The 25892-nt window shown below is 42.6% G+C and overlaps 1 protein-coding gene across 1 annotated transcript in view; it reads right to left on the bottom strand.

The window, feature by feature from the left end:
- The window catches only part of LOC121876263 (syndecan-like), a 62416-nt gene that overhangs the window by 9044 nt on the left and 27480 nt on the right, over positions 1-25892 (bottom strand). Inside the window, exons 2-3 of the mRNA XM_042381297.1 lie at positions 7571-7641; positions 4204-4363 (exon numbers count right to left, since the gene is read on the bottom strand). Of these exons, the coding sequence (XP_042237231.1) occupies positions 4204-4363; positions 7571-7641 (231 nt within the window). The remainder of the gene's footprint in view (positions 1-4203; positions 4364-7570; positions 7642-25892) is intronic.

The raw sequence follows: 25892 nt of genomic DNA on the forward strand, positions 1-25892 counted from the left end.
ATCAATGCGGATCTGTGTAGCATCTCCGAATGGGGAGGTAGAAACTTGGTTAAATTCAATACAGTAGTAATAAAACACAGTATTTACCAATTGCACTTTCCAAATTAGATGATCTACCACCAATCACATTTCAGGACGCAATCATTCTGCCAAATTCTAAAATAGATATGCTAAGCCTCACCATTTCCTCTAATGTCATGGAAGCCACACATCCTCAACCTTGCTAAAGATGCCTCCTGAAAGCTGTACAGATGCCGTAGCTACTTCACTCCTGAGCAGGTGCTTTGAGTATATAAGGGATTCATTCGTCCTAATGTGGAGTACTGCTCTTATATTTGTGGGTGGCTCTTCTGCCCAACTGTTAGATAGGGTGGAATCAAAGGCATTTCGTCTTATTAACTCTCCTCCTTTAGTTGACAATCTTTCTTCCCTTTCTCTTCGCTGCAATGCTGCTGCACTCTCTCTCTTTTACAGGTACTTTAACGGGCAATGTTCAGTGGATTTGACATCCTGTGTACCGCCGGCAAGGCCGTGGGCCCGTAACACACGTCTTGCCCATGGTGTCCACCATTCCTCTGTGGATGTCGGTCATACTAGAATAACCCATTATAGTCCATCCTTCTTTCCTTACACAGCCAAACTGTGGAATACTCTGCCTTCTTCTGTGTTTCCATACTCATAAAATCTGTTTCACTTCAAAAAGATGGTTTTCCGGCAACTTCGTGGTGTAGATTAATATAACCTTTTCCTTTTCTATTTTTAATTCTTTTTATTCTTATTTTTTTGCTCACTAGGCCCCAATGTGGGTCGATGACCTGTGCCCGGGTGGGCCAGGATCGTCTTAAAGGATGTGCTCTCGTGAATGTTCACTATTCCATGGAAATTAATGTGAACATCATTGTGAACAAGTTTGTTAAGGTACAGTTGCGAGCAAAAGTTCTCCTACAGCCCTGTGTAACAGGGTTGTGGGAGGGCTTTTGCTGGCAAACGTACATCCTCATAGGATGGAACTAGTTGACATCATGAAGAATTATAACCTTAAAATTATCCTGCTATGTACAGTTAATGCTTATTGATATGTGTGCATGTGTGTCAATGTCTGTTTGTATACATACAGTATTGTATGAAGCTTTAAACAATATTGTGTAAATCAATAAAAGTAAACTGTATACAGTACAGTATACTGTAGTCTTCGGTTTATTTTAAGACTACTATATGATGCAGCAACACAGGCCAATAGCACTTCTAGGTGTTGAATATTCTGCATATGGCTCACTTACTTGTTTACAAGTTGTTTACTTTTAGAACAAACTGAAAGGCATTTGTTGCTCTAAAATAATTACAGTACTATCACAGTAATTGAATAAGTTTTCATAGAGTTAGCAATACAGTATAGCCCAAATTATTTTTTTCCTTTGGAAAAAATGGCCAATAAATGTAAATCTTTAATGTTTTATATTTTATTCCTTGGTGCTAAAAAAATATAATATTTTTAGATGATAATACATTACAGCACTAGGGAAAACAGTCAATAAATGTTTATTTAAACCTATGGTATATACTGTACAGTATACAGTACTATCTAAAGCTCAGAATTTTGTTTTATAAATGGTTCCCGTCTTACATCATTATTTGTTTATATATTCAGTAAAGAGATAGCATAAATGTGCTGAATACAGAATGAATATTATTTTAATTCATACTTTTTATTCAATAATTATTTCAACTTAACATTATTAATGTATAATGTACCACTGTATTCCTATTCATTTTGACATCCGATTTTAAATACTGTATGTAAATTGTTCCTAAATGTCCCCGAGTGATAATCTGTTGTCATATTATTTTGGTTAAAAATATACTAAAATTTTAACTAATGAAATGATTTTTTCTTAGAATATTCTTATGAAAACTATTTTAGCATCTATTAATGAATTTCTGTTACTACAGTACAGTATTTCTGAAAACTACATTTCAACTCAATAAAAAAGATTACTAAAATAAAGCCAAAAAAGATTACTAAAATAAAGCCAAAAAAGATTACTAAAATTAAGCGAGCTTGTTAGTTGCCAGATGTGCCACTTTCTGATTGAAAGTTTATGGAAATTGTGACAACATTTATTTGGGTGATTGTACTACCCATAAATATAAAATATAGATACAGCATATTCTCCCTGGTCTTGCAGGAAAATTGGAAAAACGAAAGTTCTCTCAAATGGTATAGTAAATATGGATGCCTTGAATGGTAGTACAATATACTATTATTCTTTAATTTAGCTCAATACTGTACGAGGAATAATTTCTTCAACGTTGGCTAAACACATCCTTCCTCTCCAATACAGTATGCACAGAGAGAAGAATTCCAAGAATCATTTTACAAGATAACCAATCCACATTACTCAACCACTTCAAAGATTACAAATATTTTCATACTAAAATATTATAATTTATACACTACTAAACTTCTGCATAAAAGGAACAACTGGATACTTATTTTAATCTTTCACATTCTGGTCATGTCTAACTTAACCTCTCTTATACATGAGTTAAGCCTTAGTCCCCTGAGGGCACATGATGACCAACAGCTTCTATTATACTATCTAATGCAGTAGTTCCCAAACTTCCCTTGACCAATGAACCCTGTGAGCCACATGCATTGTTTTCTGGAACCCCAATCATCTCCATCTATTCTTTCCCTATCCCAAGCAAAATGACAACTATCTTCAAAGTGTTTTGCTAAAACCAAGCTCAAGTTAAGAGTCCATTTATGAATTATAAACTGCTGAGCTATTAGTTTTATTATTACTATCATAATTATCATCAAATTTTTTGGAACCTTTGAAGGATGCTTTTTTTTTTTTAAATGGGGATTAGCCCACCTGGGCACAGGTCACTGACCCACATCGGGGCCTAAGGGGCAAAAATGTAATTTTAATAATAATAATAATAATAATAATAATAATAATAATAATAATAATAATAATTAATAAAGAACCATAAATAAGTCCCAAAAAAACGAAGAGTGAGAAACAATATATGTATGTTGTGTTGTCAAAGTAAGAGAAACAATTGAGACCCTGCAATTGTGTGTAAATGAGGCAGAAAGTCACATCAGCAACCTGGGACTCGGTCACAATTTTCGTGATGCCATATAGCAGCAGGGTCTACCATTAGACAATACATTATGCTTCAAAGATCTTCCCAGGCAGTAGTACCTCCCTGTTTGGTAGCTGCCTACTACTGCTTGCAGGTAGGTAGTAGGCAGCTCAATGTATGCTTATGAGCTGTTTGGTATGGGTGGCTGCTCTCACATCCACATAAAACATAAAATTACACCATACCATAGTAAGTTCTTTCTGTTTAATATATAAGGAAGTGTAGCCCCATGGCTAGGAAGTTAGGTAAGGTTAGGTAGGTTTCTTTGGTTACGATGGTGAGGTCAGGTCTTCTAGCAACACTTCTGTTGCTTGTATTTCATATCAACTAAGGTTAGGTTAGGTTTAATTTTTGGTAAATTTTTACTTTCAGACACGACTCCCAAGGGTTTGCCCAATATGTTTTTCCAGTGCATTTTGGTATGTTTTAGGCAACTCTGACCTTCATTTTTGGCAGAAATTGCTCGTCTTTGCCCCCCCCCCCCCTCTCCTACAATTATGGGGGAGAGCCTGGGAAATCGGGTTTTTGGGTGGGGGGGAGAAAACAAAAAAGTCATCTAGCCTAACCAGCCCCCAGACCCCTGGTAGGCTTAGCTTAAACTAACCTAAATGTTTCAACATTTAAAAACTTTAGGGCACGCCATGTCCGAAAGTACAGTACTGTACCTGAAAGTGGAAGGACCAGGGTTCCATAAGAATTGGATAAAATGATCGTCTTTCTCGTAAAACTCAGCAATAAACTTAAAATAATCGTAAGAGCACAAATAACAACCAACCTCCACCACGGCCATTGTGAGTGAGACTGGTCAATGAAATTCAAATCCGTACCCAGGTTAATATATCGGACTAACCCGCCAGTGCTGCATATCAATTTTGCTCCGGGTTAGTCCTATTTAATTCAATTGTGTCGCTATTATACATTTCCGCCTGGTATATATGGGGTTCAAAATGCTCAGAATAAGGAAATATAAATGTTTCAGTAATTTATAACTTTCGGGCACGCTATATCCAAAATTAAAATAATATCCAAATGGGAAATAGAACCAACCTGCGAGGATGCCAGGCTGGGCGAAGATGGACACCTGGCGGTCGTCTGTCTTGGTGGTGTGGATCTGAATGGGACTGTCCATGTCGCTGTTGTCGGTGAGGGTCGGTGGTGGAGTAGTAGGGGGTAGCTCTTCCACTGTGGGACGCTCTTCGACACTAATCTGTGGACCATTATACGCATTACTTCAAGAATTGTGGGATCATCGCAGCAATATGGTATAGGGTGAAGAATAAAGATATAACATACAGGAAAAAAAAAGGATTTCAGTTTTATTCACTTCTGACTTTTGTGTTAACTGTCACCAAAATCCCCCCCCGACTGGTTCCAAAGTTACAGAGGACACAAATTCCAGGAAGGATGTGTATTCTGTTTTTGTCAAGCAATGAAAAGTGTCTCATGAATTACAAAAAAAAAAATCCCAATGAAAACACTAGAAATGGTGAGAGAACTTAAAGACATTTTCTTATATATTTGTTCAACGAGAAGATGCCAGTACAATACATTTAGCACATCCATATTGGAAGTGAAAAAAAAAGAAAACATTAAGAAAATATCCGATGAAGGTTTAGCCTGCAGAAGAAAAATGAGTAAACAGGGAAGAGAAAAGACTGGGTGCAGGTCAATGTAGTAAGACCAAACACGGTGGGAGAGGGAGAACAATGGCAGGAGGCTCGGCCTAGACCACTCACAATAGAAGGTCTACGAGGCTGACAAGTAGGGACCTGTTAGAGGAATGACGTCCTCTTTCTTGCTGTCTGTCCTTTCTCCAAAAACATTCCTCCTTATAATGTCCTTTCCTGAGTCCCAGCGCTGAAATGCCTCAATGTTTACTTTGGCGAGTCTTTTCACTAAAACACTGTACCTTTTACTCAACTTTCACCGGATTCTTTCACTAAAATGTTGCAGCTTTTACTCAACTTCCACTAAATTTTTTCACTAAATTACCCTTTACTCAACTTTCACTAGATTCCTTCACTAAATTACCCTTTACTCAACTTTCACTAGATTCCTTCACTAAATTACCTTTTACTCAACTTTCACTAGATTCCTTCACTAAATTACCTTTTACTCAACTTTCACTAGATTCCTTCACTAAATTACCTTTACTCAACTTTCACTAGATTCCTTCACTAAATTACCTTTTACTCAACTTTCACTAGATTCCTTCACTAAATTACCTTTTACTCAACTTTCACTAGATTCCTTCACTAAATTACCCTTTACTCAACTTTCACTAGAATATCGCACCATTTACTCTCCCCCTTCCTAAGCCTTTCAACAAAATGTAACCCCTTTACCTCTTCTTACCACACGTTCTTTCACCAAGACGTTCCCCCTATCAGAATCATTTCCTTCAATCAGGTTCTTACATTGGGCTCATCCTTACTCTGATAATGCATTTCTTCCTCTTTACTTCATCTCTCATTCTTGCCTTAACATCCACTTTCACCAGACCTTGCTACTAACCTATCCTGCCTACCCTACCTTCTCAATACACCACCACCTCGCCCACAATAACCATTCACCACCAAAATTCAACCATCACCACAAGCAACGATATTATCACTCTTGTCAACACCAATACCACCATCATTTCCCCTATATCACATTTCTCCATTGCGACAATCCCTACTAGGCCTACCCAATAAAACTAAGCTTTTCATCCTTAGCAACATCCCACACACACTCCGTCACTGTCACATCCTCAAATCTCACCACCACCCTTCGTCCTCATCACCGTTACCACCACACACCCTCTACCATCATCAATTTACCGCACCACTCCTCATCCTCCTTACCACACTGATAACACACTAGAGAAGACAGCCAAATATAAACAATTTGTCATACTAACTCCTCTTACACCTTTAAGTTACTATCGGAGACAATCTCATCTTCACTGACTCCTCCCGTCCCTCTTCTCCTCCTCCTCATTACTTGCTCTTAACACCTCCAAATCAGTGTCCTCCATCCACTTGTCTCTGAACCCACACACAAATATGCACACCTTGCTGATGAGGGGATTATGATCAATTTGGTGTGGATTCCTTCTCATAAATACGCGTCCTGAGCATGGCAAGATATATGATGATGCCTTACTTGGAGGTTCCTAAACTTTTTAATTCATTACTCCCCTTTTTATCACGTGGCTACCTTGATAATGAACCCAGCCCGCCTGACTCTAAAATAATTACCCGGGATCGTAATAAACTGCGCTCGTAAGACTGGACCCAAGTTCAGGTAAGCGGCTTAACGGAGCTCGAGTTTAATAAGGAAACTGTTGAAAATACCGAGGGACTGTCAGCTAGAAGTCTACAAGTTGTAATGAGGAGGAAACCTGTAGATAAAAATTTAAACAAGTAGACATGTGAAAACAAGTATAATAGACGACCCATTGTCTGCCATGATGAGACGAATCAAGTCGAACATGCATATGAAACAAGTAACAAGTTCAACAGGCCACGACACGTCACCGCTAGACCAAGGATGGGATATAATCATATAAGTACCTCTAGCAGTGTGTCCCTCATGCAGACGTGACTACACACACACACACACACACACACACACACACACACACACACACACACACACACACACACTACATCTTAGACTGTGAGAAAATATAGCCCTTTAACAACATGTCTAAGTATACCCTGCTTAGTGAGAGAACAATTTATGGCTGATGAAAAGATTACCGACATCTTAAAAGAGTAGAACAGTGCTCACATTATGCATCAAGAAGATAAATCAACCACGCTGTCAAGATTTGGTAATACTGTTTTGTATACACTAAAAATACTCTGTAATATTCAGCACCACAATTCGCCTATCTCCGTTCAGTAATCCATTGGCGGTGCACTATAAACTAGCTGATACACGTGTCAAAATTAAAAGAAAATGTGTATATTTCTATTCACCTCAACCCTTCTTAATCCCCACTATCACCTCCACTCACCACCATCACCCCCCTATCATCACACTCACCAACTTACCCCGCAGTACCACCATCATCCCTCACCACCATCACCCCTAACCGCCATCACCCCTCAATATCATCACACTCACCACCTCACCCCCAGTACCACCATCACCCCTCACCACCATCACCCCTCACCACCATCACCCCTCAATATCATCACACTCACCCACCCCACCCCGCAGTACCACCATCACCCCTCACCTCCATCACCCCTCACCACCATCACCCCTCACATCACACCACCACCTCACCCCGCAGTACCACCATCATCCCTCACCTCCATCACCCCTCACCACCATCACCCCTCAATATCATCACACTCACCACCTCACCCCTCAGTACCACCATCATCCCTCACCACCATCACCCCTCACCACCACTTACCTCCTCTATAACCTCAGTAATATCAGCCTGGTCTGGGAGGTCGTCTAACTCGTCGTCGTCGTCAATGATCACTGAAAGAAAATAAAATTATTATCAGTTTCTCGCCAAAGTTACCAACATCCGCTCCCCGCCAAAATATCATCACACACACACACACAAACAGAAAACTTACAAGAAACAATATTTGCACAGTTTATATAGCGTGTTTAGATGTTTACAGAGTATTGTCACACATTTATGTATTTGCATAGGATAGGATGTGGGAACAAGAGTAAATATTCCACAGCATACATATATCACGGGTTACACGCCTCGCAGCATCCATATTTCACCAACATCTTGTATAGTGTTACCCGCTGGTGAACGCCGTCTCTCGTATTTTACTTCGATCATAATATCACACATCAATATATAACCTTCGATTTAAAGTTAGAAGCCGAAAATTAATTACGGAAGCTACAATCATTTGTCTCAACGTAAGTCAACGAAGTATTTATTAAACGACATAGAAGCAATATCAACAGTGTGTTAAATATATGGTCGAAAGCCACAAAGCCCCAAAAAATCTTATTAATTAAAACATGACACGAGGATATGAGGACATTCTTGTTAACAGTCTACGCTATTATTGTATATTACATTAGATAGACAATTTAACAACGTAATCTACACGGAAGGTTAGAGTTGAACAGGCTAGAAAAATGATGTCGATTTTCCCCAACTGTCCAGAACACTGATTCATGTTGTAAATACTGTAATAGGTATTAAATGATTATGAAATGTCATTTTATTAAAACGGATAAACTCATTAATATTTTAACATTAGTAGTAGTAGTTGTATTACTATCACAATATTACGAACATAACATTGTAATAATCATTCATGTTATTAAATCGTCGTATGAGCGTGTAAAAGTACGCTAGCACAGCATTTCAAAATTTAATTCATGAATAAATTGAGTTACAAATACAGGTAGAGTGTTCTCCACAGAGCAACAGTAATGCTTATCATATAAAAACTGTAGCCTCGCCTGAAATACTACAGCAATAAAACCTAAACAAGTATATTGGAACAACGTTAAAAGGAAAAATTTTTATATTCCCGAACCTACTCAACTGTATTTGTTTATTTTTTGTTCCAGCCGATCTTAAACATTTTTCGTTACATAAACAAACAAGAAACTTAACATGTCACATTAAAATGATACATATGAAACAAAATAAGTAAAAGTAAAAACAAATCAACATCCATTTTACAAGGAAACACTTACTGGGTCAAAGCCATCACCGAGACTAAAAAAAAAATAATGAGTTACCTCCCCATTTTCTCTTTTAAAGCTGACGGGGAAACACAACTATATTTTCCCTTTGCTCTAACGTCCCTAATAATCAACTCACATACACAACACAAACGGCGCTAAGTTAATCACGTCAAAAGCCTAAAATTGCTCAATAACGTACCACCTGTGATAGTAACTCGGTAATGTAATTAAATTTCCAGTTACCCGGCAATCCATCCCTCTGTGACAGTTTAATCAAATAATATTAAATCAGTTTCCAATCAGCCAACAATTCCTCCCCCTGTGACATTGTCTTTTTTATAAGCCCCCAGGCACTGCACTCTATTCCCTCTCATCCTCAACTGTAAATGAGGTACACGTAATGTAGATAGGTCGATATTACCCCATAAAATCAAAAGAGCTACTCGTAATTTTCTTTTGTTCTGTCGCCATGTTCCACCCCTCCCTCCTTCCCCCACACCAGCTGTCTCCCCACACCAGCTTCCTTCCCCCACAACAGCTTCCTTCCCCCACACCAGCTGCCCTCCCTCACACCAGCTGCTCTCCCTAACCAGCAGTATATTAGTTCCACTTCCCCCTCACACCAGCTGTATATTATCCACCTGCCCTTCCCATGATCATCCAGTAATTAGAGCATAACAATGAGGCAGTTAGTGTAATAATTGTCGTGAACCAGCGCCCTCTTCTTTGTCTCGTTAGTGATCTTGTTACGGTGATAATGACTTGTAATATCCAACGCTTAATTGAATATACTGAAGGAAGAGCTTATGAGAAGACAGTGTGTGTGTGTGTGTGTGTGATAAATGCTTGAATCAAAATATAAGTGTGAGTGTATTATTTTTTTAGTATACACTTAGAATGAACGTGTTTGTGTGAATGTAAAAATAATATGAGTTTCTTTGTTACAGTCAACGTGACAGACGGCCGCTACCGCCACCATGCCACACACACACACACACACACACACTTTACATAACACTCCCTCTCAGGTAAATGTGTCCGCAATACCACACCAGGCGACAATACCACACCAGACCTGACCTATTTTCTGATAACGGATTTTGTCCCTGTTTTCCCTGAATTTCCCCCCTGCCCTTATGTTATGTTCCTGGGTGTTTCATTTTTTCCCTGAGACCAATCGAGTATAACGAATCTACCATCTTTTCGTGTCATCTGTTTCGTGATTAATATTCATATGTTTTTCTCACACAATCTCAACATCACTATATATGGCAACACTTCCTCCCTCATAACAAACACATTTTCACCCCAACAACAACATTAACACTTTTTTTCTCTACACACGAGCGAACAATATTTTTCAAGGTATATATTTAACCTAATTTGTCAACTTGATTTTTATTCTTTTGTTTACACGAAGTTCTGAAAATGAGATTAGTAAGAACGGAATAAACAAGTTACCAATCCACCTTTGCTTCTACTCTTCCAGATTTTGTAACGCCGCGAGTCCAGTTTATCAGAGACGATGCCAACAATGTACGCTATTGATTGTTGGATATTCTGGAAACGCGGCTGGAACGATAAATCCTAACGCCTAGTAATATTTTCCTTAGTTACACCTAGTTGTAATTTCTATAAATAGTACTGGGTTTCAAATTGCAGAGAGTCAAGTAGAGGCAACTAATAATCTCGCCTCGTATATCCCCCGTGGTGTATAATCATCGTGAGTGTGATATTCTTCATGTGTGTGAGTGTAAGACAGTGAAAATGAGCGAGCGGCAGCGACCGGCTACCACTTCTGCCATGTACAGTTTTAAAGCGCCAGGGCAGAGGAGAGGCGCCAGCGAGGAGGTGACGTCACGCCTGCACCTATGACGTTTTCTCCGACACCTATCCTGATTGGTCCATCTTGACGTCATCTCCGATACGACTTGCGATTACGAGGCCGCTGCCCATAGTGGATTGTACACCATGTTTCCTCTGAAGCTATGTGCGTTGTCAGTAGTTACCCGTTGCATGCCAAGGACACATTTTTCTACACAGTCTCTCGTCATTCCACGTTAAATTAGAGACATTAGTTGCACAGTAATGAACACTAAATACTACTGACGAAGCGAAAGAGGAAGAGCAATTGTAATCCTATTCTTAGAATGTCTAGCATAGTTGAGACGTACAACACGGAACAGACTTCTCTTTAGTGTTACAGAGAAGAAAAAAACATTCTAACACACACACACACACACGCGCGAGAAAAACTAATAAAACAGTTATTAACCGAACATAAATTTTAAAACATTGATAAGATAGTCATCGCCTTGTTCATTACACAGACTAAAATTAGCTTGTGTCAAGGTTACTCCATTGGGTGCAAGTCACGTTACAAATGTCACCTCGGATTCCAGCTTCATGTTCTAAGCCGGACGATCCCAATTCTCTCTTATGGATGATAAAAATAACACCCAAGCACATTATTAATACGAATTTATTAATATCCGCGCCTCAGCATCTGTTGATTTAATAAATTATTGGGGTATGAAATAATTCTGCAGTGTTTATTTGATTCATTACATCGATGTATGTCGCTTGAGTTAATAATTTGCTTAAACAATTCAGCACACACAAGCAGCCCTGTTTACTTGCTTAATAAAGTCAGTACATAACATCAGATTTGTTTATTCGATCACAACAAAACCTAACACAAGTCCGCCGTTCCTATCAACATGGTTTAACCGCTTCAACAATTCAGTAAGTAACACCAACACTGTCTATTTGTTATAATCAATTCAGCAATAATCACACATGCATCCTGTGTTTGTTTCCGGGGACGAGGAGGAGGTGAGGTGGAAGAGGAGGAGAGGTGGAAGGAAGAGGAGGAGAGATGGAAGAGAAGAAGAGGTGTAAGAGGAGGAGAGGTGGAAGAGGAGAGGTGGAAGGAAGAGAGGAGGAGAGGTGGAAGAGAAGGAGGGGTGGAAGAGGAGGAGGGGTGGAAGGGGGGACACCCAAGCAGCAGACCTCGACATTTAGATCGGAGTAACACCTAACACTGGAACATTCCAACACCAGAATCTAAACACTTGAGAATTGTACGTGATAGATAGATAGGCAGATAGATAGATTAGATAGATACTGTATAAAAGGGAGCTTCGTTTGACATAGAAATACACAATTTAAATGATTCGTTTGAGAGTTCGTTCCCATCCATTTTTAACTCTAGTTTCCTAAAAGACGGTTAGGCTATGACACCACCGCCCTATACCTCAACTCCTCCCTTCCCTGACGGTGTCCTTCCCGCCAAAATGCTGACAAAGCTTGGATCACCTCCAACAAGGGTCCACACACACACCAACACACACGTCACCTCTCAGCCAATAACCTCACTGTGTTCTTGGTTCGTCTGTCTTGTTGTTGACTGGCCATCGTGGAAGTGTGAAGGCTGTTGATTGGGTGATTGAAAGCCATGTATTCATTGGCTGGTTGTGGCTATGGATAATAACAATAACGTGTATTCATTGGCTGACCGAATACATTCCAATTATTGGCTGAGTGAAAGCGATGTATTCATTGGCTGGTTGTAGCTACGGACGGAAAATGACAATAACGTGTATTCAGTGGCTGATAGAAAATCATGAAATCACTGGCTGAGTCAAAGCGATGCAGTCATTGGCTGAGAGTGGATACGGTAACAATAACGTGAGTTCATTGGCTGAGGAGATATTTATTGGTCGGTTAAAACCCATGGCTGTAGTGGTAGAAACAGTGATATTGGTACTGGTAGTTGTAATATCACACCACTCGACCCACTACCACACCCTTACCACTATATTGTACAGTACACTATCACCACCACTAACTACCACCATGACCCAACCCACCACCACCACTATCACCATTACCCAACCCACCACCACCAACTATCACCAAGACCCAACCCACCACCCACACACACCCAACCCACCACTACCATCACCATGACCCAACCCACTACCATCACCATAACCCAACCCACCATCACCATGACCCAACCCACCACCCATCACCAGACCCAACCCACCACTACCATCATACCCAACCCACCACTACCATCACCATAACCCAACCCACCACCACCACCATCACCGACCCAACCCACCACCACATCACCATGACCCAACCCACCACCAACACCACCATCACCAAGACCCAACCCACCATCACCATGACCCAACCCCCCACCACCACCATCATCATGACCCAACCCACCACTACCATCACCATGACCCAACCCACCACCAACACCACCAACTATCACCATGACCAACCCACCACACTACCATCACCATAACCCAACCCACCACCACCACCATCACCATGACCCAACCCACCACCACCATCACCATGACCCAACCCACCACTACCATCACCATGACCCAACCCACCACCACCACCATCACCATGACCCAACCCACCACTACCATCACCATGACCCAACCCACCACCAACACCACCATCACCAAGACCCAACCCACCATCACCATGACCCAACCCACCACTACCATCACCATAACCCAACCCACCACCACTAACCCACTATCAAGGAAGTCACCAACACACACACACACACGAACAGGTCGCCAACACAACAACAAGCGCCTCCAAGACTATTCTCCTTAAAGCGTTAATTACAACACAAACTTCATTCAGAGGAGAAAATTGTTCTGCTGGGGACATCTTAAACAACAATAACTGTCCTGGACATTTATAGGGGCATAAATTCACCAGAAACAACACCTGCAATGGGGGAAAAAATGTATTCGTGTTGTAATTTATCCACCGCGGGAATGCCATCGTGATTATTAAAACCGTTTTCTTTGAGTGTCTGCAACGGCTGTTAAATTACTGAATAAATAACAATGTAAGTAAATAAATGAACCTAAATAAATAAATAAATACATAAGTAAATGAATAAATAAATAAGTAAATAAATAAAAATATTCCAAGTGCTTTATACCTTATTGAGAACTTGAATAAAAATATCGAGAAAAAACAGACAACCAAATTTCACCACAAACCTCAATAACCATAAAATCAAATCACAATAAAACACAGAAAAACAACCACTAAAACCCAGATAAACCACCCAGTAACCTACAAACACACAGACACTCCTCCAACAACTACTAAGACTTCTACAGCAGTGGCAGCAGCAGCAGCTCACGACGCCCCTCCCTTGAGAGCTGAGGTCCTCCAAACTCACTGCGACACAAGTAAGGGGATTATGAATTAACAACAAGCTTCTCCTGCTGTAGACTTTGCTGCTCTCGACGTAAGTGGGGAGTTGTGTACACACGCCTGCCACACTACAGCCTCCGTTGGATCACATGAAGATTAGCACCCCCAGCTTATTCTACCTTAAAGATTAACCATCCTAAAGCTAACCTAACTTAACTTAATCTAGCATAAACTTAACCTAACCCTACAGGTAGCGTTAGGGTGTTTTATCATCAGGTGAAATAAGCTGGAGGAGAGGGGGGGGTAATCTTCAGGTGACTACCGTGGAACAGAACTGCATAGAGAAGAGAGAGAGAGAGAGAGAGAGAGAGAGAGAGAGAGAGAGAGAGAGAGAGAGAGAGAGAGAGAGAGGGACCTACTATTCCCCTGAGTGGTAAGGGAAATAACCAATACCGAAGGGCCTTAACACGTAAACACCATCATCATCATCAGCTGATCTGCTCGCCCGAGACAGCTAAGAGGAAGAATTCTTGTTTTTAACCTGTTGTTTTCACGTTTATTTTTCGTAAGGATCTTGTTATGACACTGTTTCGGTATTGTTATTATTTTAGTTTTGTTTTGATATTTTTGTTTTGAGATTTTTTTAATTTGTTACGTAGGTCTGTTTACATATTGTATTTGAATCTTGTTTTAAAACAAGACACTCGAGGGTGTTGCATACTATGTGTAATACATGGGGGGACAACACACTAGGAGGTACAACACTAGGGTTACAACACACTAAGAGGTACAACACACTAGGAGGTGGTACAACACACTAGGAGATGGTACAAGACACAAGAAGGTTACAACACACTAGGAGGTTACAACACAACTAGGAGGTTACAACACACTAGGAGGTTACAACACACTAGGAGGTTACAACACACTGGAGGTTACAACACACTAGGAGGTCACAACACAACTAGGAGGTCACAATACAACTGGGAGGTTACAACACACTAGGAGGTTACAACACACTAGGGTTACAACACACTAGGAGGTTACAACACACTAGGAGGTCACAACACAACTAGGAGTTACAACACACTAGGAGGTTACAACACAATAGGAGGTTACAACACACTAGAGGTCACAACACAACTAGGAGGTCACAACACAACAAGGAGGCACAATACACTAAGGAGGTATAACTAGAAAGCTACAACACACTAGGAGGTACAACTAAGGAGGTTACAACGCACTAGAAGGGTATAACTAGGAGGTCACAACACAACTAGGAGGTCACAACACACTAGGAGGTCACAACACAACTAGGAGGTCACAACACAACTAGGAGGTCACAACACACTAGGAGGTCACAACACACTAGGTCACAACACAACTAGGAGGTCACAACACACTAGGAGGTCACAACACCACTAGAAGGTCACAACACAACTAGGAGGTCACAACACACTAGGAGGTCACAACACAACTAGGAGGTCACAACACAACTAGGAGGTCACAACACACTAGGAGGTTACAACACACTGGATCACAACACAACTAGGAGGTCACAACACACTAGGAGGTCACACACACTAGGTCACAACACAACTAGGAGGTCACAACACACTAGAAGGTCACAACACACTAGGAGGTCACAACACACAACTAGGAGGTCCAACACACAGATCATCAACAACACCACTGAAGTTGTATTACGAGGCAGGAGAATGAGGTTCCTTGACTGGTGCACAACCCAGGCCTGGCTGACCTTAAAGGTGAGACCCTATACAGCCTCCGCCCGGACACACACACACACACACACACACACAGAGTCTTATAACACACACACACACACACACACACACACACACACACACACACACACACACACAGTCTTATACACACACACACACACACACACACACAGAGTCTTATACACACACACACACACACACACACACACACACACACACACACACACACACACACAGACACACACACACACACAGAGTCTTATACACACACACACACACAGAGTCTTATACACACACGGTTTCATACACACACACACACAGTCTTATACGCTCACAGTCTCCTACACACGCACACAGTCTCCTCCACACACACACACACACACACACACACACACAGTCTCACACACACGCACGTATAAGCCAAGGATCAGCGAAAGTGTTCATTCCAACAACTTTCTTCAGGTAATACCTTAATGAGATCAAATTTTCGGTACAGGTGAGGTTAAGGATTTGGGTTAAGGATTTGGGTTAAGGGTTTGAAGTTAAGGGTTTGAGTTAAGGGTTTGGGTTAAGGGTTTTGGGTTAGGGTTTTAGGTTAAGGGTTTTAGGTTAGGGTTTGGGTTAAGGGTTTTGGGTTAAGGGATATGGTTAGGGTTTGGGTTAGGGTATGGGTTAAGGGATATGGTTAAGGGTTTGGGTTAAGGGTTTTGAGTTAGGGTATGGGTTAAGGGATATGGTTAAGGAGTTTGGGTTAAGGGCTTGGGTTAGGGTCTGGGTTAAAGGGCTTGGGTTAAAGGTATATGGTTAAGGGTTTGGGTTAAGGGCTTGGGTTAAGGGACATGGTTAGGTATAATAAATAACTAAGAATAAGGTTAATTTACCCTCCTCCACTTCCTCTTCCCTCAGTGGACCAATCCAAATGGCCCTTAACTCACCGCCACACGCAACTAAGGGTTTACAAGTTCACCCTTTGATAAATAACTCGCCAGGCAGGACTACAGTGTGTGTGTGTGTGTGTGTGTGTGTGTGTGTGTGTGTGTGTGTGTGTGGTGTGTGTGTAATGAGGCGGGTTTGATCCCATTAACTTGCTGTAAATGGCCGAGTTAACTAGATTTCAAGTACATTCTCAAGTCTCATCTAGATTAAGTCATCCATTTTTATAACGCTCTCCACCACACATACTACCTGTACCTGTAGTTTATACCAGTACCTGTATCAATGTTCTATCACCCCTCAGAACACCTCCTAGTGTTCATAGCTGGGGGTGGGGGAGAATATCAAAACTACAGGTGAGGGAGAAGGAAGATGTAACCTCCCCACGTAAAACCTTTAATTCAATACATTATTTATGGTCGTGTTAATTGGGCATTTCTCCACACACACACACACACACACACACACACACACACACACACACACACACACACACACACACACACCAACGTCAACCTGTGACTGTACCTTAACCAGAATATGAGAGAGAGAGAGAGAGAGAGAGAGAGAGAGAGAGAGAGAGAGAGAGAGAGAGAGAGAGAGAGAGAGAGAGAACAACACCACCAGCCACTCACAATAACAGACACTGTGATTGCCAAATTCTGACTGGTGGCTTTGCTCGGCACTCTAAAAGGTCCCTTGGTGGTGGTTGAGTGGTTGGGTGGTTGTTAATGGCAGTAGGTGATTGGTTAATAATAGCAGTGATGGTGGTTGGATGGATGGGTATTTCACATCTAACAGACCCTCGTATGATGTATTCCCATTCTTTCCTCACACAGCCAAACTGTACAATAGCTCTGCCTTCTTCTGTGTTTCCATACTCATACAATCTGTCTCACTTTAAAAAAAAAAATCTGGTTTTCTGGCATCTTCGCGGTGTTGAATAAAATTGTCTTTTCCTTTTATATTTTTAATTTCTGTTTTACTAAATTTTTTTCGCCCTCTTGGCCCCGTGGTGGGTGGGGTGGCCCCGTGGTGGGTGGGGTGGCCCTGTAATAAACGTACAGCTAACAACAAGCTCTTATCTAAACATATGCATGGGATACTTTCAGCCACAGATTAAAATAAATAATTCATATTTTATGGTGGTGTGGGGGTGTAGTTGTTGATGGTGGTAGTGGTATTAATAGTGGTAGTGGTAGTTATTGATGGTAATGGTGGTAGTTGTTGTTGATGGTACTAGTGGTATTGATGCTGGTGATTATTGATGGTAATTGTGGTAGCTGTTGTTGTTGATGGTTGGTAGTGGTATTAATAGTGGTGGTTAGTGATGGTGGTAGTTATTGATGGTAATGGGGGTGGTAGTGGTATTAACAGAGGTGGTTAGTGATGGTGGTAGCTGTTGTTGATGTGATTATAGGTAACTATCATCTTTCCTTTGTTATTAATGATATGTAAATGCTGATCTGACCTAACCTGACCTAACCTAACCTAACCTAACCTAACCTAACCTAACCTAACCTAAACCTAACCTAACCTAACCTAACCTAACCTAACGTAAACCTAACCTAACCAGCCACTCAAAAAACTATCTGTACTTGGTCTGATCGATGAGTTTCAGAATGAACACTGTGACTCCCGTTGTCTCGGTAGTGTTGTCAAAATCCTTCGTCCATTGTGTCATATTTTTTCAACACAATTTGGTATAGATTTTTTTGTACATACTAATTACGATGATGTATTGCTGTTGTTAATGAGGGTAGTTAGTGACTAATCAAGGTAGTGACAATAACAGTGATGATGGCATGAGCTTTCTGATTGGTTGATTGATTATTACCAGGTTAATGACCCTTATAATACGATCAGAAACCCATCAGGATTAAACAGCTGAGGTGTCTAAACTCCACAACAGAGAGAGAGAGAGAGAGAGAGAGAGAGAGAGGTCTTCACACACACACACCAACCTCTCATCAACACAACACAACACAACACAACACAACACAGGCCAATTTTGTCTCCGGTTCAGTCACACCAATTATTATATTTCCTGTTATGACTGATGGATGTTTTTACTAAGTGGGGGATATACTGTAATAATGTTTTCAAGAACGGATCGGTGCTGCCAAATGACGTACTGTTTTGGCCATTCCTTGTTTATTGATATTGAGGTCTTAACACCACTATCTTCTTCTTCTTCTTCTTCTTCTTCTTACAAATACTTTCAAGTCCGATCTAATATTATGACGTCAGCCGAGATGGAGTCAATGACCTGAGACTTTATACCGTAACTAAGGGTAAACGTTCTCCCTCTCTCTCTCTCTCTCCCTCTCTATCTCACCCCTCCTTCCTCTCTCTCTCTCTCTCTTCTACCTTAACTATGAATAAACGTCCCTCTCTCTCTCTCTCTCTCTCTCCTCTCTCTTCCACTAAGGCGCCAAGGTAGACCATCTCGAGAAAGACCTCTTAATGGCTTTATCTAAGTCTCAGTCTCCTCAACTTTCAACCTCTTGGGGAAATCTTCAACTAGAGACCCAGGCTATAGAAACCCCTCCCCCTCTTCCCCCACCGCTTCCCCCCTCTCTCCCTCACCGCCTATCTCTCCCTCACCGCCTCCCCACGTAACTAGCATCCCCATACCTCACCACGTAACTAGCAGCCCCCCCACACCTCACCACGTAACTAGTAGCCCCCACCCCCACGTAATATAGCAGCCCCCACCCCCACTAACTCGAGCCCCACCCCCACTACTAGCCCCACCCCACGTAACATAGCAGCCCCCACCCCCACGTAACTATAGCAGCCCCACCCCCACGTAACTATAGCAGCCCCACCCCCACTAACAAGCAGCCCCACCCCCACGTAACTATAGCAGCCCCACCCCCACGTAACTAGTAGCCCCACACACACCACCACGTAACTATAGCAGCCAGTGCCAGCCAGTCCTCATACTATGTTCAGGGCGGAGGTGTCATCATGCCTCCAACACCCTACTACAGGTCTTCGTCAGTAAGGTCCTCTAACTAGACACGAGACAATATGATCTTCTTAACGTTGTCATGTCGAAAGAGGAGCATTGACGACGCCGTATTGATTTTTATGGGGATATGTAGAGATTATCCCTATCCATGCCTCCTTATCCTCCTCCTCCTCCTCCCTATCCTCCTCCTTATCCTCCTCCTCCTCCTCCCTCCTCCTCCTCCTCCTTATCCCTCCCTCCTCATCCTCCTCCTTATCCTCCTCCTTACATCCTCCTCCTCCTCCTCCTCCTTATCCTCCTCCTTATCCTCCTCCTCCTCTCTCCTCCCTCACACAACTTATTTCACCTGATGATTAATTATCCTAATGGTGAGGGTTGGGTAAGGTAAGGCAGGGGTTGGTTTGGTTAGGTTAGGTTAGGTTAGGTTAGGTTTGGTTAGGTTTGGTTAGGTTTTGGTTGGATTAGATTAGGCTAGGTTGGGTTTGGTTTGGTTAGGTTGGAGGTTGGGTGGTAGGTTGGAGTTAGGTTTGGTTAGGTTAGGATTGGAGTTAGGTTTGGTTAGGGTTTGGTTGGGTTTGGTTAGGTTTTGGTTGGATTAGAGGAGTGTTTAGGGTGGTTAATTATCAGGTGAAATAAGCTTGGGATGATCTAATCTCCAGGTGATCCCGTGACATTAAGAATCCAGGTATGATAAGCACCTCAGATCAAGTTACTTCATGTGTGGGGAGATACATTACGGGGGTGAGGGAGGGAGAGGGAGGAGGAGGTGGGAAGGTAGGGGGAGGAAGAGGAAAGAGAGGGAAATTTTTTTAGTACATGTTTACACCTGATGTTGCCCCACCCTTGCCCCTCCCCCTTCAGGCAGGTGTTCCCGTAGATACACAAACACCTCGTCACCTGTCCTCCCCTTCTTCAGGTAGGTACTCTGAAAGTCAAATAAGTTTGGCCTTACACCATACCTGTCTTCATCCTCTCTCTCTATTTCACCTCACCCCCTCTCTCTCTCTCTCTCTCTCTCTCTCTCTCTCTCTCTCTCTCTCTCTCTCTCTCTCTCCGTCTCCCCATCCCCCTCTCTCCGTCTCCCCACCCCCCCTCTCTCTCTCTTCGTAGGGATGTAGGTATTGACCAAGTGAGGTATGACGTCTGCTGGAGTCCATATCCTCTCTCTCTCTCTCTCTCTCACTCTCTGTCTCTCTCTCTATCTCTCTCTCTCTCTTCTATACGCCTTAGTCTCGCTTTCTTCCTCTTCCACACACACACATACATTCTTTTTCCTCTCTCTCTCTCTCTCTCTCTCTCTCTCTCTCTCTCTTCACATCTCTTTCTTTCTCTCTTCATCTCTCTCTCTTTGTCCCCGTGCTCACCAAATGACCTTATCAGTGTAGGCAGCCATGCGACGAGACACACACACACACACACACACACACACACACACACACACACACACACACACACACACACACACACACACACACACACACACACCTTTAATAAGGCCTGGGAGAGTTTAGGTTAGGTTAGATTAGCTGTTTGGTTAGGTTAACTTTCGGTTAGGTTAAGTTAGGTTAGGTTAGCTTTAGCTTTTGGTTTAGTTAGGTTAGGTTAGCACTCGGCAGTTAGGTTAGCTTTTGGTTTAGTTAGGTTAGGTTAGCAGTCGGGCGGTTAGGTTAATTTTAGGTTAGTTTAGCACTCGGGCGGTTAGGTTAGGTTAGGTTAGCACTCGGGCGGTTAAGTTAGGTTAGGTTAGCACTCGGGCGGTTAATCTTACAAGATGAACTGAACAGAGGCCCAAATCTTCAGATGATCCCAAAATATATATGACAGACCACAAGAGATGTTGGTGGTGGTAAAGACTATCTGAACGACGCGACCTGAAAAAACAAGATTTAGGGGAAGTTAAGGGGACAGGTTATAGGGGAGAGGTTAAGGAGACGTTATGGGAGAGAGGTTATGGGGAGGTTAGGGGAGAGGTTGGGAGTGGTTAAAGGGGAGGTTAAGGGGGGGAGAGAGGTTAAAGGAGAGGAGGTTAAGAGGATAGGTTATGGGAGAAGGTTAAAGGAAGTGGTTAAAGAGGGAGAGGTGAAGGGGAGGTTAAGGAGGGAGGTTAAGGGGGATAGGTTATGGGGAGGTTAGGGGAGTGGTTAATGGTGAGTTATAGGGGAGTGGTTAAGGGTGAGTTATAGGGGAGAGGTTAAAGGAGGAGAGGTTAAGGGAGGAGTGGTTAGGGGGGGAGAGGTTAAAGGGGAGTGGTTAAGAGAGGTTAAGGGGAGAGAGAGGTTAATGGGGGAGGTTAGGGGGATGAGGTTGGGGGGATGAGGTTAGGGGGGATGAGGTTAGGGGGGATGAGGTTAAGGAGGAGAAGTTAAGGGGGTGTAGAGTCTAAAGGTCCCCTTAATACCAGGCGCCAAACATATTCCATTTTTTGTCATCACTCACCGTCCAAAATTCAGAAAATGGAGTAACGCATTTTTTTTTAATCTTTCCCGAATAAAGCAATTTGAAGGTTTATAAATACTCTGACTGTTTATAAATACATACAATTAACTGTTCATGTATATTGTGAATTATTTATACATATATACATTACAGCTGAGTGGGTATACACGGGTGCAATTGATTTCTTCACCAGTGAGTATTCAGCTTCAAGTCTCCTCCAGCCATTTCGTGTACTGTAAACAAAATTGTGGGCGAATATCATCTAAACAGAATCCCTACGAGTTGGTTGGTTTGAGATAGAGCACAATTATAACCTTTAAAATTATCATCAATATCACATGTAAACTTTATTCATTATGGGGAGGTGATATAAGATGCCCCCGCTCTGTTGTTTGGACCTAACATAAGTGTGTGTGTGTGTGGCTGGACCCTCCCCCGCTGGTCCAGTTTACAAGTCCATTTGCCTTATCAGTTATCAATAAGGCATAAGGCGGGTCGTGTCCAGCGTGCGACACTCTGAGGTCCGTCCAACACACACACACACACACACACACACACACACACACACACACACACACCACACATAACCGCTTTCAACATGAAGTAATAGAGTATTATATAAATGGTGCTCTATACTATTGCCATGGGTGTAGGTAATGTATCAACGCCATAAATCACCCAAGCTCTCCCTCACTCACAGGCTGTTATTTTCACCACTGTTGGTCTCCTTGACGACATATTGATTATAAACACGCATACTGCTGCCTTCCTCAACTCTCTTTTTACAGGGTGTGAGGAGGTATGAGGAAGGGGTTATGTTAATGTGTTGAACTGTAGGTGAACGCTAATATATTTTTCTATTTAGATATAAGTATGGATAGTCTGTGTTATACTGTATATAAAAATAATGATGTATATTTAAGTTTTCAAATATAATTACGAAAATATGAGACCATTACTCCGAAATATATGTGGCACCTTGGATATATATATCATGATAGCGAAATGTTATTACTTGTTGGCATATTGATATTATCTCTCCCTCTCTCTCTTTCAATACCTAGAACAAACTACGACACACATTACTGATTATATTAAGCAATTAAGAAAAAAAGAACCAGAGCAGTTTTTAATTCCTCCAGAGACACACGATCTGACATGACGTAAAATTATCACGGCAGCCTCACACGCCTACACGAGAGAATATGGGCGGGGCTTCTTATTTTTCCTTTGCAAAACGTATATATTAATTTCCTTAACATATACTTCACACAGAACTAACCAAACTGAAATAGAGAATCTTTCAATATAGGTTAAGATACAGACTCACATCCTTACCTAAAAGAAAGAAATATTTACCCTAAATATCTTCGTACACCATGGCTACCAATACCTAGACACAGTACCTGAGGGAGTTGATATCTACACTCCCAGGCTCAGGTCCCTTGCCTGACGGTAATGTTCCCCCAGCCATAAAAGAATGTTGGCTTGGCTGGCTGGCTACTGCTGTCACAAGGCGGGTAAACGGGTCACTCTGCGCTGCTCACCATAAGATAGTGTTTCAGAATCCTACGTGTGGTTGTATTTGTAAAGATGATGATGATAATAATAATGGAAATAATGATAATAAAGAAAAAAAATTATCATTATTTTAAAACCGATACCAGAACGAGTAGTAAGTCAGAGGGCGTTGTCCTGCCATCCCAAGTAAGATACATAACAGAGTGTTTAAAGCTGTAGAGATAGAGGGTGGTGGTTGATGGTGATGGAAGTGGTGGTAGATGGTGGTGGTATTGGCGGTAAGATGGTAGTAGTTGTAGATTAGGCTACATAGGATCAGGTGAGGGTTTAGATACGTTAGGTTAGGTTTGGTTTAAGTTAGGTTAGGTTAGGTTTGGTTTAAGTTAGGTTAGGTTAGGTTTGGTTTAAGTTGGGGGGGTTAGGGGTTTGGGTTAGGTTAGTGCCCAGAGTCTATTTCAGTGAGTTTAACCTAACATCCCAGTTCGACGTCGGGCCGAGGGATTAGCGAGACGAGCGGCAGAGAGGAACATTCACCATTTAGGATGGCCTGGGATGGGCCAGGTGGTCGCGGCGCCACACTTTAATATTTTCAATTCCATCCCAGAGAACCTGTCATCACGTTTTTAATTTACAGAGCAGCGCTGAATTAAGCAGGAGGAGGAGGGTGTGGGGAGGAAGAGGATAAAAGATGGAGAGGGAGGTGAGTGGGGAGGGTTAGGAGGAAGAGGCGTGGGGTGGGGTAGAGAGGGATAAAAGATGGAGAGGGCCTGGAGGATGGGGCGTGGTATGGAGAGAAAGGTGAGTGGGGGAGGGAAACCAGGAAGTAAAGAGGCGAGTGGGGAGGCCAAGGAGGTGGGAAGTGAGTGGAGGAGGGACAGTGAGAAGGGAGTGAGTGGGGGAGGGCAAGGTGGGGTGAGTGGGGAGGGCCAGTGAGAAAGGGAGTGAGTGGGGAAGGGAAACCAGGAGTAAAAGGTGAGTGGGGGAGGGCAAGGAGGAGGAGGTGGCGTTGAGGGAGAGGAGGCAGGGTAAGACCAGGAGGGGTCGGAGGTGGAGGAGGGGTAGGGCGAAAGGGGAGGGCGAGGCAGGGAGGCGAGGTTGTTATCCTTCCAGCCAACATTCACGCACGTCCCTCCCAGAAGTTGCTGATATTAACACACAAGTTGAGACGTATCGTGTGAGTGTATGTATGTGTGTATGTATGTATGTGTGTATGTACGTGTGTGTGTGTATGTGTGTGTGTGTGCTTGTAGCTAATTCCAACGCAGGCAACTTCCAGTAACTATACTTAACCCAACACAAAAATATATTTATTAATCCATTTTGGCTTAGGGGAGTTGAGAAAAAAAAGAGAGAGAGAGAAGAGAGAGAGAGAGAGAGAGAGACCTGAATTAGTGAGGAATATTTGACAATTCCTAGTTGATAAAGGTCTTCCACTTCACCTCACTTCATGTTGACTGAGGAGAGAGAGAGAGAGAGAGAGAGAGAGAAGAAGAGAGAGAAGAGAGAGAGAGAGAGAGAGAGAGAGAGAGAGAGAGAGAGAGAGAGAGAGGATTGAGAACACGAGTCAGAATTAGCCTCGACCATCCGGCCTAATACCACGTTATTACGACTCTACAGCTACCGCAGCCCTGTTCTATTGCCCCCCCCTCCCCCTCTCTCCCTTACCCTCCCTTTCTGTTGATTATCTCTTCCCTCTCCCTATCCCTTCCCTCCCTCACTTACCCCCACCTCCCCCATTACTCACTCTACACCTCTCCCTCACCACCCTTACCTCCTCCCTCCTTCCCTCATACCCTCCCTCCCTCCCTCATACCCCCTCCCCCCCTCCCCTACCTCCCCCCCACCAGGGAGTGTGTCAACAGCTCAGGGTGATGAAGGAAGACTCAGCACCAGCCTCTAAACCCTTGTCTTATTTTTTTCTCTCTCGCAACCCGACACAAAAATTCCTGCAGGCTCCATCTTTTTGTTCTCCCCCCTCTCCCCCACCTCCCCCCCGTCTCTCCAGCCATGTATGCCTCAAGCTATCAATGTCTAATGTCTCCCCTCCAGCCATTTTAACTTTAATTAACACCATTGTCTTGGGTCTTCTCATATATCACCTTATAGTACTCACACAGCCCCCCCCCTCAGCCCCCCAACACACCCCCTTACAGCCTCTCAGCCAACACACACCCCTCACAGCCCCCCAGCCCCCAGCCTGCACACAGCCCTCACAGCCCCCTCAGCCGCACACAGCCCTC

The sequence above is a fragment of the Homarus americanus genome, unplaced genomic scaffold (genome assembly GCF_018991925.1).
Source record: "Homarus americanus isolate GMGI-L3 unplaced genomic scaffold, GMGI_Hamer_2.0 scaffold34921, whole genome shotgun sequence".
NCBI lineage: Eukaryota > Metazoa > Arthropoda > Malacostraca > Decapoda > Nephropidae > Homarus > Homarus americanus.